General features: G+C 46.5%; 1 protein-coding gene across 1 annotated transcript in view; it reads left to right on the forward strand.

Annotated features, from left to right (window-relative positions):
* The window catches only part of MARCHF4 (membrane associated ring-CH-type finger 4), a 114,707-nt gene extending 103,974 nt beyond the window's left edge, over nucleotides 1-10,733 (forward strand). The window contains exon 4 of the mRNA XM_061147921.1: nucleotides 9,982-10,733. Coding sequence (XP_061003904.1) covers nucleotides 9,982-10,349 — 368 coding nt within the window. The 3' untranslated portion in view covers nucleotides 10,350-10,733. The remainder of the gene's footprint in view (nucleotides 1-9,981) is intronic.
* The last annotated feature ends 6,224 nt before the right edge of the window (nucleotides 10,734-16,957 follow it).

Below are 16,957 nucleotides of genomic sequence, written 5' to 3' on the forward strand. Positions count from 1 at the left end.
GAGGGTTGAACCTGATAACCTACAAGGTCCTTTAAGATTTGGCAATCCAGGATTTTGGAACCACTTCCACTGTGAGAGGTCATGATGACTCTCAGAGGTTGGCAGTTGTGACCTCACGGATTCCCATATTGGTGGGCCAGGCCAAACAACCAATAGAATCCACCACATACATTGGCCAGACGATGCTCAGGCCATGATCTGTTACCTCTACGTGGCTTATCCAGCTTTCTGGATTAATTAAAAAAAAAAAAGTTTTGTATAGCCAATTAACAAACAATGTTGTGATAGTTTCAAGTGAACAGCAAAGAGACTCAGCCACAAATATACATGTAGCCATTCTCCCTCAAGAGCTTCCCAGGTGGCTCAGCAGTAAAGAATCTGCCTGCCAACGCAGGAGACTCGGTTTCCACCCCTGGGTCGGGAAGATCCCCTGGACGAGGGAATAGCTACCCACTCCAGTATTCTTTCTTGGAGAATTCCATGGACAGAGGGACTGGTGGGCTACAGTGCATGAAGTCACAAAGAGTCGGACACGAATGAGCAGCTGAGCATTCTCCCCCAAACTCCCCTCGCATTCAGACTGCAACATGACGCTGAGCCGAGTTCCATACACTATACAGGAGGTGCTTGTTGGCTTGGATTAACTCTTAACTCGTATCTCTTCGCCTTCTTCCTTAAGCACCTCCCTTTCACCCCACCCCCACTTCCTGTGCCTGGTCATCGTTCTCCACACCTGAGCTGCTGGATGTGCAGAGGATGAAGACGATGATTCAGAAGCAGACACATCGAGCAAGCACTGTCCCCCTCAAAGGAGACCCCCTCGGGAGGCAATTCAGTTATTCCAGTTGTGCTGACAGGGCTCAAAATATTTTAGGAACGCCTGTTAGGAACTGCCTTCAGTGCTTGCAGCACAGTTTTTGGAGCACATTCAGAAGTGGCAAGTCTGTTCGTTGATGATGGGTTTTGACTAGAAATAGTCGCAATCTGGTAAATACTGTGGATGCTCAAGCCAAGGAATGTATTTTGGGAACCAAATGAAATGTGTCGTCAAGCCACAACTGCCTTTCTCCGTGGCCCCTAACATGCCCCAAAGATATTGTGACTCCAGCAAACAGAAAAGTAAGCTTCCAAATTCAGTGTTTCCACCCAATAGTAGTTCCTGTGAGTTGTGGGTGGTGGGAGAGCGGGGTGCGGGTTTCTCCTCCACACAGTGATTCAGGGACCCAAGACCCTTCCATCTTGTGGCTCCACAGTTCTCTAGGCTTTTGAATCTTTTATCTCTGACTGGTAGAAAATACAAGAGAGCATGGATAAGGCAAAGCACGCACGCACGCACACATACACTTTTCCCTTCTGTACCCATGTCTTAAATCTTGACTTGACTCATGCTCACGTTCAGTACTAGGCACCTGGCTCCACCTGAGTGCAAGGGGCTCTCTGCGCTCAGCTTCCTGTTTTGTAAAGTGGAGATAACATCACCTTCTTCACTGGGTTTGTGTGATAAGTTGACCCTATTTGCAAAGCCCTTTTAATGATAGGACCTAGTAAGCATTCAATAAATATTGATTCTCATCACCATCATCATCATCACCTGACCTCCACCATCACCACCCAGAGTGGTGAAGATATGTGGTCCTTTTAGTATTTGTTCAGAGAGAAGAGTGCTAAGCCTCCCAAAAACTCATGAAAGAAGTCTACAGTCTCTTAGGGTATAGCTCCACAAACACTTCCAGAAATGGACCTCTCAGTTATACCCGTGCAAGGATATTATACCCGTGAAGAATCAGCTGATTTACAGAGCTCCTTTCAGGTCTAGCATGTTATTCATCTATAAACAATGACTCAGACCGAGGGTTGGGAAGGACAGTTAGACAGAAGAACAGGTGCTTGTAGCTGGGAATGGGGTTGGCAATAAAGGAGTAGGAGGATGAGGGATGAGATAAGACTGGACTTTTTCTGTTCTGCAATTTCCCCAAAACAATCAAAATCATGTGGTATGGAGTGTAAATGTGTGCCTGACACAGTGCAGGCATCACAGCAAAGGATTCATCATCTCGTTCAGTTTCATAACAACCCTATTAGGAAGGGGATAGCAGCCCCACTTCCTGATGAGAAAACTGGGGCTCAGAAAGAGGAATTAACTTAGCTCAAGAGACAAAGCTAGTAAGTGGCAGGTACTTTTAATGCTCAATGCATGTTCATCCATGAGTTGACTCTAAGTTGTGGGACCCAAACACCTTTGGGTCTAGGAGAGGAAGCATCCATTTCTTCAGTTGCCTTAGCTTTCTGTGTCTGTCACATCTGGAAATTGAGTGTCTCTAAAATTACTTTTGGTTCTTTGTTTGATCATAATTCAAAGCCTTTCATGACGCAGCATGCCAGGATAAGGGCCATGTTCTAGGCAGTGCTGCTCAAGGATGGTCCACATCTAAAACATCAGCATCCCCTGAGGGTAGTGCCCAGGAATCTGTCTTCACAGGCTCCCTGATTTGGGGGCTTCCGAGGTGGTGCAGTGGTAAATAATCCACCTGCCAACGTAGGAGATGCAGGTTCGAGCCCTGGGTCAGGGAAATCCCCTGTAGAAGAAAATGGCAACCCACTCTACAATTCTTGCCTGGGAAATCCCATGGATAGAGGAGCCTGGCGAGCTACAGTTCATGGGGTTTCAAAGAGTCTGACACGACTGAGCACGCACACACCACACCATTATAAAGTTGTCTGCAACCTTTATGCCACTTAAACTAGGATACTAGCAGGAGAAGAGGTGAGGGTGGCAAGTGGGATCAGTGTCACTGAAGGCGCCAGAGCTCTTCTCTATGTACTTCTCAGCTGGCCTTAGGCTGTTAATTCTGTACATCATAGGAACCCAGTTTTTTGGGTTGCTCACAGAAGTGAGCAGAAGCGCTTGCTCACAGAAGTACACAGTCGGTACTCAGGAAATAATACTAAGCAAAATTAAGTTGTATCTCACTGCTGTGGACACAGTGAGAACCAAGGGCCAAAATTCATTACATGAAGATTGGGATTCTAGGTCAGGGAGAACTTGCTGATAGCACTGTGAGTTAGGGCAAGGGAACCACACGGCAGGACCACCTACTCACATGGCCACTTTCCATCCCATCCTCATGGGCTGAGCAAAGGCCCATTTCACCTGGAGGCTGGGGGAGAGATATGGCAACAAAGGGTTCTGACATCCTACAAGAAGAGGACCCCTGAAAGATGGAGAGACATTAGAAAGATGAAGGCAGCAATTCTTCTAGAGCTGTATCTATGGAGAACAGCCCAGGGTTGGGCACCTTGTTCAGTGGCTACTAGACAAATTAAATGAAAAACCCCAGAAAGGGACTCAATCAAAACACATTTGCAGAGACATGAATGGACCTGTCATACAGAGTGAAGTAAGTCAGAAAGAGAAAAATGTCATATATTAACGTATGTATGTGGAATCTAGAAAAATGTTATAGAGGATCTTATTTGCAAAGCAGACATGAGCACACAGACATAGAGAACAAGCATATGGATACCAAGGCGAGAAGGGGGTGGGATGAACTGGGAGACTGACATACACGTACTACTGATAATAGGTATAAGACAGATAACTAGTGAATGCCTCTTGTATAGCACATAGAACGCACCTCAGTGCTCTGTGGTGACCTAGTGGGAAGGAAATCTGAAAAAGATGAGATAAGATGTAAACATACCCCTGATTCACTTTGCTGTCTGTAGAAACTACTGTAGAGCATCTCTACTCCAACAAGGTAAAAAAAGAACAAATGTATTCACCCCTACAGATTTCACAGGCCTGCTAAGCACCTTTACTTTGGACTTCTAGCCTTCAGAACTATGAGACAATAAATTTCTGTTTTGTTAAAGAAAGAAAAACCAAACGTATTGAGTTTCTGATATTGCCATGCGTTAGAATTTTCTGTTTTGTTTTTCTACTACTTCTCTGCCTCCATTCACCAACAGCCTTCTTCCCCCCATTCTAATTTTAGTCTCTCTTTCCCTCCATCCATTTCCCCATTTATCTTCTTTCTCTCCCATGTCTTCAGCTTTGCCCACTTCACCTGTCCCTAGCAGATGAGCCCCACCCACTTTCCCTCATTAAAAAAAAAAAAAAAAAACTCTGCTGCTTAGAAAATCAATAAGTAATTTGTTGAGCAGGAAGCAGAGAGAGAGTGTGCTAGGGAGTGGATGTGAATGAGGTAGTTTGTGCTTTTCCAACTATTGCCAAATAAGCATTATCTATAAAAACAGGTGCACCTTCCTTCCCTTCAGCCACCTATCCATTAAAATGGTTTAATTACTTCCTGAACACTAGACAGTTAGATAATTAGGAGGTAGCATTCAGACCCAAAATTTAAGCCACCCTCTTCAATCAGGGTAAAACTGTCTGATCAAGAAGCTAATTAAGAATCAAGGAGAGCGACTCTTGTTAGAAAGAGTGAGTTTCGGGCTTTAAAAAAAATCCAGATTTCCCCTCCCAGAGGCCCCTATGTCCTCTGTCATCACCAAAGCTTCATGACGCTCCCAATACTGTTTCAGCTGTGCAAACCTCAACCATATCTGACCCCTGTCCTTGAGGGGCTTACAATCTAGGGGAAAGAGCGCAGCAGTGTTCAAACAAGACTTGTGGAATGAACACATGAACACTGCACTGCCAAGGGTACACAAGCATGTATTCTCAAGGTTGAAGGAAGTAATGAGAGCACGTTTTGGGATAGGGTGGGAAACCAGGCAGAGAGGAAGTCTCCTTGTCTAGAACCAGGCAGGAGTTCAAGGGATCCACTGGTGGTCCAAAGGAAATTTATGAACCCCCTAAAATCATACGGACAGTCCATGTGTCTGGCGTTTTTTCCCCCAGGAATTTGGTCCTAGCTTTCATCAGATCCTCAAAGGGGTCCATGATCCAAAGGATTAGAAACAATTGAGCTACAGGGTAAAGTGAAGTCGCTTAGTCGTGTCCGACTCTTTGCGACCCCATGGACTGTAGCCCACCAGGCTCCTCCATCCATGGGATTCTCCAGACAAGAGTACTGGAGTGGGTTGCCATTTCCTTCTCCAGGAGGATGTTCCCAACCCAGGGATCGAACCCGGGTCTCCCGAATTGTAGGCAGACGCTTTACCATCTGAGCCACTGATTCATGTCAATGTATGACAAAACCCACTGAAATGTTGTGAAGTAATTAGCCTCCAACTAATAAAAAAAAAAAATTATGACTCTCCTTGAATTGAATGATCAACACTTAAATCACTATGCTAAATGGTAAAAGTGAACACTCCTCTCTGAAATGAAAATCTTTTACAAAGCAATACCAAAAGCATAAGACATCTTCCAGTTACTACCAAAGACTGAAAGAATAATTCACCACCTGATTAAAGTACACATGCTAAAGATACAAACATTATCAGTTGAAGTATGGACTTAAATATACATGCAGAAACCTAACTAATTTGCATACAGTGTTGAAAAAGGGCTTTCTACACTCAGTTATGTCTGGTACGTAAGCCTTGTTTTAAGACATGGGTTTTGTAAATATGGTTATTATTGAGGTCTCCATCTCTTTGGGAAATAAAGGATCAACATATTTTTTAGAAAGAACAAATATGTAAATCACAATAATAAAACTATAATATTCAGTTATAACTATGGCTTCCTTGAACCTTTAAAACAATTTTTCCTGAAAAAATTAATCTGAAACAAACTGCATTACATGTTTTCAACATATACTGATCTTTATCATGAATTAAATCCTTCCATTGTAACTGTAGTTCTAAGCAGACATTTCAGGAACGGCATGCAACAAATCCTATTAGAAATAAAGATAATATTAAATGAACAATAAGCCATTATGACTAAGAGCTGATTAATTTTTAGTGCCTTTTTTATCCTGACACCTTTCACTGGGAGTCCAGTGGTAAATTCTAGAGCATATGGATGTTCATAAAGACTGAACTTGTTTGTTGATCTGGGCTACAGGGTAACTATCTCCTTTTATGAACCTTTGAAGATCTTTTGCACAAAGTACATTTTCAGGAGCTATTGGAGTCCTTCCTAGAGGAAAGAGTAGCAGTGGGTGGCTGTCTTGTCTCCTGGAATCACAGCATGTCAGAGGTTGACGAGGCTTTGAGATGCTCCCATCCAGTCACTTTGTTTGGCTTGGAGTTGCTGGAGTGACTCACTGCTGTTTACTCCTATGAGTCAGCTCTCCCCTGCAGGGGCTTGACCAGGTGCCTCTTGATTTGTGGGTGTTCAGTCACTCAGTTGTGTCCAGCTCTTTGCAACCCCATGGATTGCAGCATGACAGACTTCCTTGTCCTTCCCTATCTCCTGGAGTTTGCTCACATTCATGTCCATTGAGTTAGTGATGCCATCCAACCATCTCATCCTCTACCACCTCCTTCTGCTCCTGCCCCCAATCATTCCCAGCATCAGGGTCTTTTCCAGTGAGTCAACTCTTCGTATCAGATGGCCAAAGTATTCAGTTCAGTTCAGTGCAGTTCAGTCGCTCAGTCGTGTCCAACTCTTTGCAACCCCATGAATTGCAGCATGCCAGGCCTCTCTGTCCATCACAAACTCCCGGAGTTTACTCAAACTCATGCCCATCGAGTCGGTGATGCCATCCAGCCATCTCATCCTCTGTCGTCCCCTTGTCCTCTTGCCCCCAATCCCTCCCAGCATCAGGGTCTTTTCCAACGAGTCAACTCTTTGCATGAGGTGGCCAAAATATTGGAGTTTCAGCTTCTGCATCAATCCTTCCAATGAACACCCAGGACTGATCTCCTTTAGGATAGACTAATTGGATCTCCTTGCAGTCCAAGGGACTCTCAAGAGTCTTCTCCAACACTCAATATGCCAGCAAATTTGGAAAACTCAGCAGTGGCCACAGGACTGGAAAAGGTCAGTTTTCATTTCAATCCCTAAGAAAGGCAATCCCAAAGAATGCTCAAACTACTGCACAATTGTGCTCATCTCACACGCTAGTAAAGTAATGTTCAAAATCCTCCAAGACAGGCCAAAGTATTGGCACCCCTCAATTTACAGCCCTGCACCTGAATCCCACTGTGCCTTCTTCCCAGTCATTCGCTCACCGTGGGTCTGGCCTCCTTGACCACCTTCACCATAGGCACAGCCATCCCTTTCCCGTTTTTCTCACCCCATCTTCCCAGCACTTCCACATGCCCTCTGGACCTTATGGTGAACCGTTGGCAACCTCTCCTCCAAGTGTTCCCTTCCTCGTCCTTTAATGTTGTAATATAGCTGTCTCCTGAGGACATTGTTTCTTGCATGGCTGTCTCAAGCAGTGGCTGCTTTGTCTCACATACACTATATCCTAGGGGCCCGGAGGTGGGGCGGTGTCCTCCTTGCTCCCGTTACCACCTCCAGACTGCCTCTTCCTTCATCTTTCAGAATCTCCAGCCCCTCTAAAGTGAATGGCATCAGATACCAGAGTCCTTTCCCCTTCTTGATGCTGCTGGTGGCCGTGATTCACTCACTCCTCACGTCCCCCTGCACCTGGCTCCCACACTTCCTCCCACCTGTCCTGTCCTTGGCATCTCTGGAGATCAGTGATTCTCAAAAGAGGTGTTACCAATCCCTGGGGGTATTTTGAAAATGTATGAGGCTTTTGGTTTGTTTTCTAAAGTGGTTGTGCCCCAGCATTTATATTGAAATTTGTACTATCCTGTTATAAATGACTTGCCCTTTGTTTTTCTGCACATAGTCTGTTAGGGCATTATATTCATTTAAAAAAGGAACCATAGTAGCTTAGCTATCTTATACAAGTTTCATTTCAGAACAGAAAAGGGGATATTAAAATATATTTTTTATAGGGACTTCCTTCGTGGTCCAGTAGTTAAGAATTTGCCTTCCAGTGCAGGAGATGTGGGTTAAATCTGTGGCCAGGAAACAAAGATCCCACATGCTGAGGGGTAGCTAAGCCCTCAAGCTACAATTGGAGAAGCCTGTGCTCCACAACAGAAGACCCTGAGTGCTGCAGCTAAAGAAAGCCCGCACACTGCAATGAAGAGCCTGCATGCTGCAACAAAGACTCAGCACCCCGTATTTTATATATATAGAAACTATATAAACATATATATATGTTATTTGTTATATATATGTTATATCGATGTTATTTGTTATATAACATATATGTGTTTTATATATGTATATATAAAACATATATATATATTTGTTATACAAGGAGGGCAATTGGTCTGAGAGCATTGAGGATGGCTGATGCAGTTAAGCTGCCCAACTCCTTGGCTTCCTCATTATTGCTTATCTTATTCCATAAGACCTTGTCCTCCAGGTCACCTCAGCCCTGCTCAAGTGGTCACTCCAAAGAGTTCATCATCACCGAGAACCACCTCCCTTCAAAATCTGAACATCCCACTCTCTGATCATTACCCCCTATCCTTATAGTTCACTAACTCGCAATTCTCCAAATTCATACAGACCTCTTGACATCAACCCTATCACTTTCTACTTTTCAATTTTCATGTTCCTTATCCTTGTTCTTCCGTCCTTCCTGGTCTAGACTCCCTGGGCCAACCAGTCCCTGTGATAACCATTCCCTTTGCTGACTCCATAATTATGTCCTACTTTCTTTCCTGTCCTACTTGCTGGGGAAACAGATTCTGCTGCCACAGCCTGTGTGGCTTTTCTCCATCTATGTCAGAGCCTGAAGTAGTCTTACTGGCTTGTTTTCATATCTACTGCGTTTCTATCCGCTGGAATGCCAGCTCTCTGAGGGCAGGATTCTGCCTGCCCTGCTCACTGCTATCCCAGCACTTAGTATACAGTAGGCACACAATTTGTGTTTAGTTGCCCGGTTGCCTCATGCAGCTCTTTTCTGACTCTACACCGCCCCTGGCCAGAGTTCTCTCTTTCAGCTTTGTGTGTATTTCAGTGGTTGTTATTTAGTCGCTAAGTCATGTTAAGACTCTTGCAACCCCATGGACTATAGCTCATGAGGCTCCTCTGTCTATGGAATTCTCCAGGCAAGATTACTGGAGTGGGTTGCCATTCTCTTTTCCAAGAGATCTTCCTGGCACGGGTATTGAACCCGGGTCTCCTGCATTGGCAGGTGGGTTCTTTACTGCTGAGCCACCAGGGAAACCTGTGTATTTCAGTAGCATTGGGCTATTTGTTAAATAGCCAAAAGTGAGCCAGGGGAGTTTTGGACGTTCAGCGGGTATGGAATTACTACAGGGTTTCTTTTATGTTACCTTTGAAGGCACAGGATTTGTTGAACACTCTGCTAAGTGCTGGGTGCCACGGACACATGATCGCAGGAGGGAAAGCAATTTGTGTTAATACTATGCCTCAATGGACAATGAATTTGGACTTTGTCAGGCCGAGAAGTAGGAGGGGTGGGGCCAAGGACGATGTGTATGTGCCCAGATGTGTCATGTACTCAGTGTGGCCGCCTTCCACCTGCTTCCAAAGACTAGTGAGCCCAAAAATGTAGGGATGGTTACCACGCAGCCCACAGCTGAGAGGCAGGTTTGAAAAGAACAAGTCAAACCAATATAAATTCAGCTCACCCAACACCTCTGTGCTTAGTCGCTCAGTTGTGTCCGACTCTTTGTGACCTCATGGACTATAGCCTGCCAGGCTCCTCCATGGGGATTCTCCAGGCAAGAATACTGAGGTGGGTTGCCATGCCCTCCTCCAGGGGATTTTCCCAAACCAGGGATCGAACCCAGGTCTCCCTCATGGCAGGCAGATTATACCATCTGAGCCACCAGGGAAGCCCAAGAATACTGGAGGGGGTAGCCTATCCCTTCTCCAGGGGGTCTTCCCGACCCAGAAATCGAACCGGGGTCTCCTGCATCGCAGACGGATTCTTTACCAGCTGAGCTACCAGGGAAGCCCCCCCAACACCTCTACTCACTCACAGAGGGAGGCCAGTTCCTCCCGGCAGTGACCTGCTGTCTCTTACCCACCTCTGTTTGTTTCTTCTCCCTGCTGCCCAGGCCTCATCATCCACGAGGGACCCTCTGTGTACCGCATCTTCAAACGGTGGCAGGCTGTCAACCAGCAGTGGAAAGTGCTGAACTATGACAAGGCGAAAGACCTGGAGGAGCAAAAGACAGGAGGCAGGACCAACCCCCGGACCTCCTCATCCACCCAGGCCAACGCCCCCTCCTCAGAAGAGGAGGCTGCGGGCACCCCTGCCCCCGAGGAAGGCCCCGCCCGGGCGGCCGGCCACCCCTCAGGCCCCCTGTCCGATCACCACTGTGCTTACACCATCCTGCACATCTTGAGTCACTTGCGACCTCATGAACAGCGGACCCCGCAGGGCGGCAGCCGAGAGCTGGTCATGAGGGTCACGACAGTGTGAGCCGAGAGACCTGCGAGGGAGCCGTGACCACACACGTGCAACAGAGAGAGAGCTAGAAGAGGATGGGCCCGGAAGGGCTCGCCCCAACACGATGCCACCGCCGTCTGGGCAGCAGGTGTGGAGAGGCACCCAGGGGCCAGAGGGCGGGCAGAGGGCGGTGGGCCTTGAGGGCCCCAGGGCAGGGTCGGAGCTGGAGGGAGGCTGGTGCTGTGAGCGGGTGATTTTCAGCAAGTCGATTCCATTCTCCAACAAGAGGGAGGAAAACCAAGACAAACTCAACAACGAAGTGCAATACAGACTGAGTCTAACAAAACACAACACACCCACCTGTGCCCCCCCCCCCCCGCACCCCTCCCCGCTCCGTGCAAACCACCCGGGCAAAGTGGCGGCTGGGGGAGGGGGAGAAGCTTTGTGTCTGGCGGTGGTGGCGGCCACAGGCGCACATGTGGGAACAAAAGCACTTGTGGCCTGTCCTGTTTTAGCCCTGAGCTTGCTTTGGTTTCCTCTTGGGCTGTGTTCCAGGGGCAGTTGAGGGGGGTGGGAGAGGGATGGGTGTGGGCTGGCAGGGAGGAGATACGTGGTGTTTGTGAACCCCTGGGCTCCCCTGGGTGGGCAGGATTCCTGACTCGAGGGCCTGGGGGGGACGATGGCGCAAGGAGGGAGATGCTGGTCTGCATGGCCAGAAGGAGGGGGGTTTCTTGCTCCCTCCAAACCTTCCAAACTGGAACTCCGAATTTCAGATGGGCTCAAAGAGGGCTTAGGTTTGGAGTTGGGTGTCTTTTTGTGCCCTTGTTACTTTATTTTATGGTGATTTGGCTCAAAGATGTTTACATGAAATACGCGCACACACACACACACACATACACACACACACACACACACACACACACACACACACAACTAAAGTACAGATCTCCCATGGGTAGCTCAAGCACAGTCCTGCTGCTGTGGCTTCAGCCTCAAGCTGTCAATCCAGGAGTGATTTTCCCGACCACGCAACCCCACCCATGGCCGGGACACGCTCTGTGTCACTGCCCCTCCTGGTTTGGCACATGCTGAGACCCCAGGGCCCCCCACGGCAGGGCACATCCTGCCCAGGGTCTCCCAGGAGAGCTGCTGCAGTGAACAGAAGGAAGCTGGCCAGATGTGCCCCCAAGGAGTGGAGCGGAGACCCATCCCAGTATTCCTTGCTGTCAGGGCCCATCCCCAGGGACAGTTCGGCTAGTCCATCAGTGCTACATGCTCCCTGGTCTCTCCCAGGCAGCAGGGAGGGCCCAGGGACCCTCGCAGGGAGCACTGTCCCTTGAGCCCACCTGCTGGTTCTGGGACCCTGCCAGGGAAGGCCACGGGGTGGTCACCTGGAGTTTCTCCTTGTCATTGCACAATGGCCGCGTCATCCGTGGGTATTAAAGGGACACTGTCAAGTACTTTTTTAAACTAGTTTTTAGGGTTTTTTAAAACTCTCTGTTGTTTGTATTATTCTCTTAAAGCTTGAAAATAAAATTTCTTTCCCTACCACGAGTGTCCTTCTCCATCTGTGAGTTGTTCCTTTCTCTGTCCTGTCCCCCTCTATGGTGATTTCCCTCTCCCTTGTGTCTGCTTCACCCCTAGAATCTTCTCCCCCACAATGAATTGTTTCTCCTTTGTGGGTACAGATGGGGTGGGGCAGGTATGTGTGTGTGTGTGTGAACCTACGGGAAGTGTTGGGACTCCTGGCCTCTTCTTGGCTTCCTAGCAGGTGAATTCCTTCAAGTCAAAAAGAGGACCAACTCCCCAGCTTTCCCCAGGCTTCTGCCTGTGACTCCTAGAAGCAGAGATAGTGCTGGGAGGAGATTTGGAGTTTTCACTCCATCAGGTCATTTGAGAGAAGCTGAGAGAATCACAGGTGAGGGCCGTGTTAGGACCTCCTTCTCTTGACAGTTTTCTTTAAAAAAAAAAAAAAAAGTTCTTTATTGTGGTAAGAGTCACATAACAAAAAGCATACTGTTTTAACCATATTGAACTGTATTAAGTACTAAGCACTTAGTACTAAGTACTAGCAGTAAGTACATTCACATTGTTGTGCAATTCTCAGTCATCCATCTCCCGAATTTTCCACCTTCCTAAACTCAAACACTCCATTCTCCCTCCAAACCCCTCCCCACTCCCAACCCCTGGCATCTACCAATGCACTTTCCGACTCTCTGAATTAGACTCTTCTTGGTACCTCGTATAAGTGGAATCAAACAGTTTTCTGACAGTTTTCCTTTGAACATAAGAAAACGGCTCCCAGGGCAGAACCCTGAGAGAAGGCTCAGACATATCAATAGGCCTCAGACAAGACCTTCCTTCCCTCTCACTTGATCTGGTCCTCCTCCCTAGGAGGCTGGGGCAGTCAGTTAGGAAATGTCATCAGTGGGATGCATACAGATTTAGGAAATTTCCTCCTCTGATGAAGCTCACAGTTCAGAGGGTTAGAAAAGACGAATGACTAATGAGACACCAAAGGACACATACAAAAAAGACATGCAAGTGAAAACCAACAAAGCCATACAAGTACCTTATGTAAAGTGAAGGTGTCTGTTTTTTCATGTGCTCTAGGAATGGGACATTCAGTTTAATTAAATATTTGTGAAAAATATAGATGTGTCCAGACATGCATGATCTAATTTCAAAAAAGTATCAGAATACAGCAAAGTATGCACATCATCAAAACTATAGTGGCTGTTATGTTATCTTTCTTTGGGGATTCACTGATTTGTGGGGCACTTCAGAATCTTGTGCTCATGCAGGCTCATCATTCCGGATATGCTGTTTGGAAGAAGAGGTGTTTAATGAGAAGTTCTAATAGGATGCTGAGTTTGTTGGATCTTGGTGATACAAGCACCAAGAGATCAAAGACCACAGCTGTTTCGTTTACCACTATATATCCAGGACCTACAGACTTAACGGCAGTGTCTGGCATACAGTAGATGCTCAATAAATGCTTTTTTAAAAAATTTTATTTATTTGGCTGCACCAGGTCTTAGTTTCGGCACTAAGGATCTTCGATCTTTGTTACATACAGATTCTTTAATTACAGCATGCAAACTCTTAGTACTGCATATGGGATTTAGTTCCCTGACATGGAATAGAACCCGAGCCCCCTGCATTGGGAGCTCAGACTCTTAGCCACTGGACCACCAGAAAAATCCATCAATAAATGTTTTTCAGTGAATAAGACACTACTGGATGGGAGGACCTTCCAACACACAGGAGACATGCCTCCACTTCTTTCAATTTATGCTCTGGCTCTCAAGGTCAATTATAGAATAGACAGGGATAATGCCTGACCGCTCTACCCAAGAGGATGGTAAATTCCCTGTGCCTTGGGGAATGGAGATTTTGGGAACAAAAGTGCACGAACTGGGTTTTTATATTTTACATGCATTGCAGGGATCAACATAGAAGTGCACCCTGCCAATCGGAGACCACTGTCCTTTTCCAAATGTGCAAATCATTCTTCGCACCACAAGCAAAGGCCTATATTTCCTATAATTTATCCTATGCAGAGCAGTGAGAAGTAGTCCAGAGAATTCACCTGCACATCACCTCTCGTGTGTGGGACCAGATACCAGCTAACATCTAGAGCTTTTGCTATGTGCCAGTCCCCAACTGATCCTTTGTGATCCCATGGACTGCAGCCCCCCAAGCTCCTCCATCCATGGAATTCTCCAGGCAAGAATACTGGAGTGGGTTGCCATTTCCTTCTCTAAGGGATCTTTCCGACCCAGGGATCAAACTCAGGTCTCGTGCACTGCAGACAGATTCTTTACCAACTGAGCCACCAGGGAAGCTCTTACATGTATCAGCGCAATTAGTATTCCAACATCCGATTAAGCAGGTACCATTATCATCTTCATTTTACATCTGTGAGCACTGAGACAAAGAGGTTAAGTCACTAGCTGGTCATTACCAGCCAGGACTCCATCCCAGATGATCTGGCTTTGATTGTAAAGAATCCACTCCTGCAGGAGAAGTGGCACCAAGTTAAGGGGAATCTGGGTCAGGACACTGCAGGGCGGTCATCATGGTAGAGATCTATTGAAAAATTTTGGAGGCTGGAAAAATTGGGACTTAATAATATTAAGGTCTTTCTGTTCCCTATCAAAAAAAATTGAGCAGACCTAACAATTTCAAGTTGGTTTTAGAAAAGGCAGAGGAACCAGAGATCAAATTGCCAACATCTGCCAGATCATCAAAAAAGAGAGTTCCAGAAAAACATCTATTTCTGCTTTATTGACTATACCAAAGCCTTTGACTATCTGGATCACAATAAACTGTGGAAAATTCTGAAAGAGATGGGCATACCAGACCACCTGACCTGCCTCTTGAGAAACCTGTATGCAGGTCAGGAAGCAACAGTTAGAACTGGACATGAAACAACAGACTGGTTTCAAATAGGAAAAGGAGCACGTCAAGGCTGTATATTGTCACCCTGCTTATTTAACTTATCTGCAGAGTATATCATGAGAAACGCTGGGCTGGAAGAAGCACAAGCTGGAATCACGATTTCCAGGAGAAATATCAATCACCTCAGATATGCAGATGACACCACCCTTATGGCAGAAAGTGAAGAGGAACTAAAAAGCCTCTTGATGAAAGTGAAAGAGGAGAGTGAAAAAGTTGGCTTAAAGCTCAACGTTCAGAAAACTAAGATCATGGCATCTGGTCCCATCACTTCATGGGAAATAGATGGGGAAGCAGTGGAAACAGTGTCAGACTTTATTTTTGGGGGCTCCAAAATCACTGCAGATGGTGACTGCAGCCATGAAATTAAAAGATGCTTACTCCTTGGAAGGAAAGTTATGACCAATCTAGACAGCATATTAAAAAGCAGAGACATTACTTTGCCAACAAAGGTCCGTCTCGTCAAGGCTATGGTTTTTCCAGTGGTCGTGTATGGATGTGAGAGTTGCATTATAAAGAAAACTGAGTGCCGAAAAATTGATGCTTTTGAACTGTGGTGTTGGAGAAGACTCTTGAGAGTCCCTTGGACTGCAAGGAGATCCAACCAGTCCATCCTAAAGGAGATCAGTCCCGGGTGTTCATTGGAAAGACTGATGCTGAAGCTGAAACTCCAATACTTTAGCCACCTCATGCAAAGAGTTGACTCATTGGAAAAGACCCTGATGCTGGGAGGGATTGCGGGCAGGAGGAGAAGGGGACAACAGAGGATGAGATGGCTGGATGGCAACGCTGGCTCGATGGACATGAGTTTGAGTAAACTCCGGAAGTTGGTGATGGACAGGGAGGCCTGGCATGCTGCAATTCAGGGGGTTACAAAGAGTTGGACACGACTGAGTGACTGAACTGAACTTAACTGAACAATTTTTTATATTGTGCAGATAATACACCTGCTGAATGAAAGCAGGTATAGTAGAAAGTTGGCTGTATCTGGATACTGGGGAATTCTGAAAGGACAAAAGATGCAATTCAACCATATTCTATGGACAAAAGGCCAAGTTCCATCAGGGATCACTGAAGTCTTTCTTAGGGGGGGGAAAACTATCCTATTTGGGGACAAGATTTTGGCCCTGGTTCCAAGTGAGTGGTGTAGAATAGTGGTTGGGGGGGGGGGATCTAATAATAGCCTCAAATTTAGGAGGACCCCATGATTCTGCAGCCTTCTCCCTGTCTACCAGGAGAATCAAATCTGTAACCATCTTAGAGCACAGAACCATGAGACCCAATAGAATTTTTAAGTCTCTATGAGATAAGACACTGCATTATTTCGTCTGTCTTGCCTATGAGATTCAAAGATAGCAGAGTAGAGGTACAGTTTGGATACAGCAACAACCAATTTCTTAGAGAAACGATGTGCTTTGTAAGCAGAATGCATTACCTTGTGGAGGTGAGAGAGCTTGGGCCAGGAGAAGCACATTCTGCAGTATTCTAATCACCTTTTCCCAAACCATACTGTTCACAAGTAATGAGCAATCAAGGACTACTTTCACCTGTAGAAGTCTGAGTCTACAGAAGTGATGCTGTGGTCCTAAAACTTCCCCCTGCCCCCACATCACCACCCCGCCTTTTATTGGCAGATGCGCAAGTGGGAACTGAGAGGTGCTTGGGGTGTCATAGACGATTAAGTGACACTCCAAGGGGACTCTAAGTGGTGAGGATCTGGGATTGACTTCACCCCAGATCTGAGTCCAGGGTCTGGGCTTGTATTGGCATGGTGTCTAAGCACCCTTTTCTCACCAGCAGCGGCCATAGGTCCTTCATGCTGCCTCGTCCCCCACTCTAGCATCCTATCTCCTCCTCACCCAGCCCATCATGGGACTAAGAATCCACTGGGCAAAGGCTTTCTTCTGGCCCAAGCCCCAACCTGATGAGAGCTCCAGCCTTTGCTGTCCTCCTGGCCCCTGACCACTGGTCATTCAGGTGAGTCTCTCATTTTGTAATGAGTGACCCATAACCACGTGCCACACACCTCCTCATCACACTCAACTCTGACCCAAGGGCTTAGTAGATGTTTAGGGAAAAAAAGCTGTGGTTGAGGAGGGTTTAGGTTTAGGAAGAAAAGAGAAGCAGGCTTACCCTGTTTCCATGCCTTCTTAATTTTCGAGACAGAAAAGTCGTGAAAA

This window comes from Dama dama, chromosome 8 (assembly GCF_033118175.1).
Source record: "Dama dama isolate Ldn47 chromosome 8, ASM3311817v1, whole genome shotgun sequence".
Lineage (NCBI taxonomy): Eukaryota > Metazoa > Chordata > Mammalia > Artiodactyla > Cervidae > Dama > Dama dama.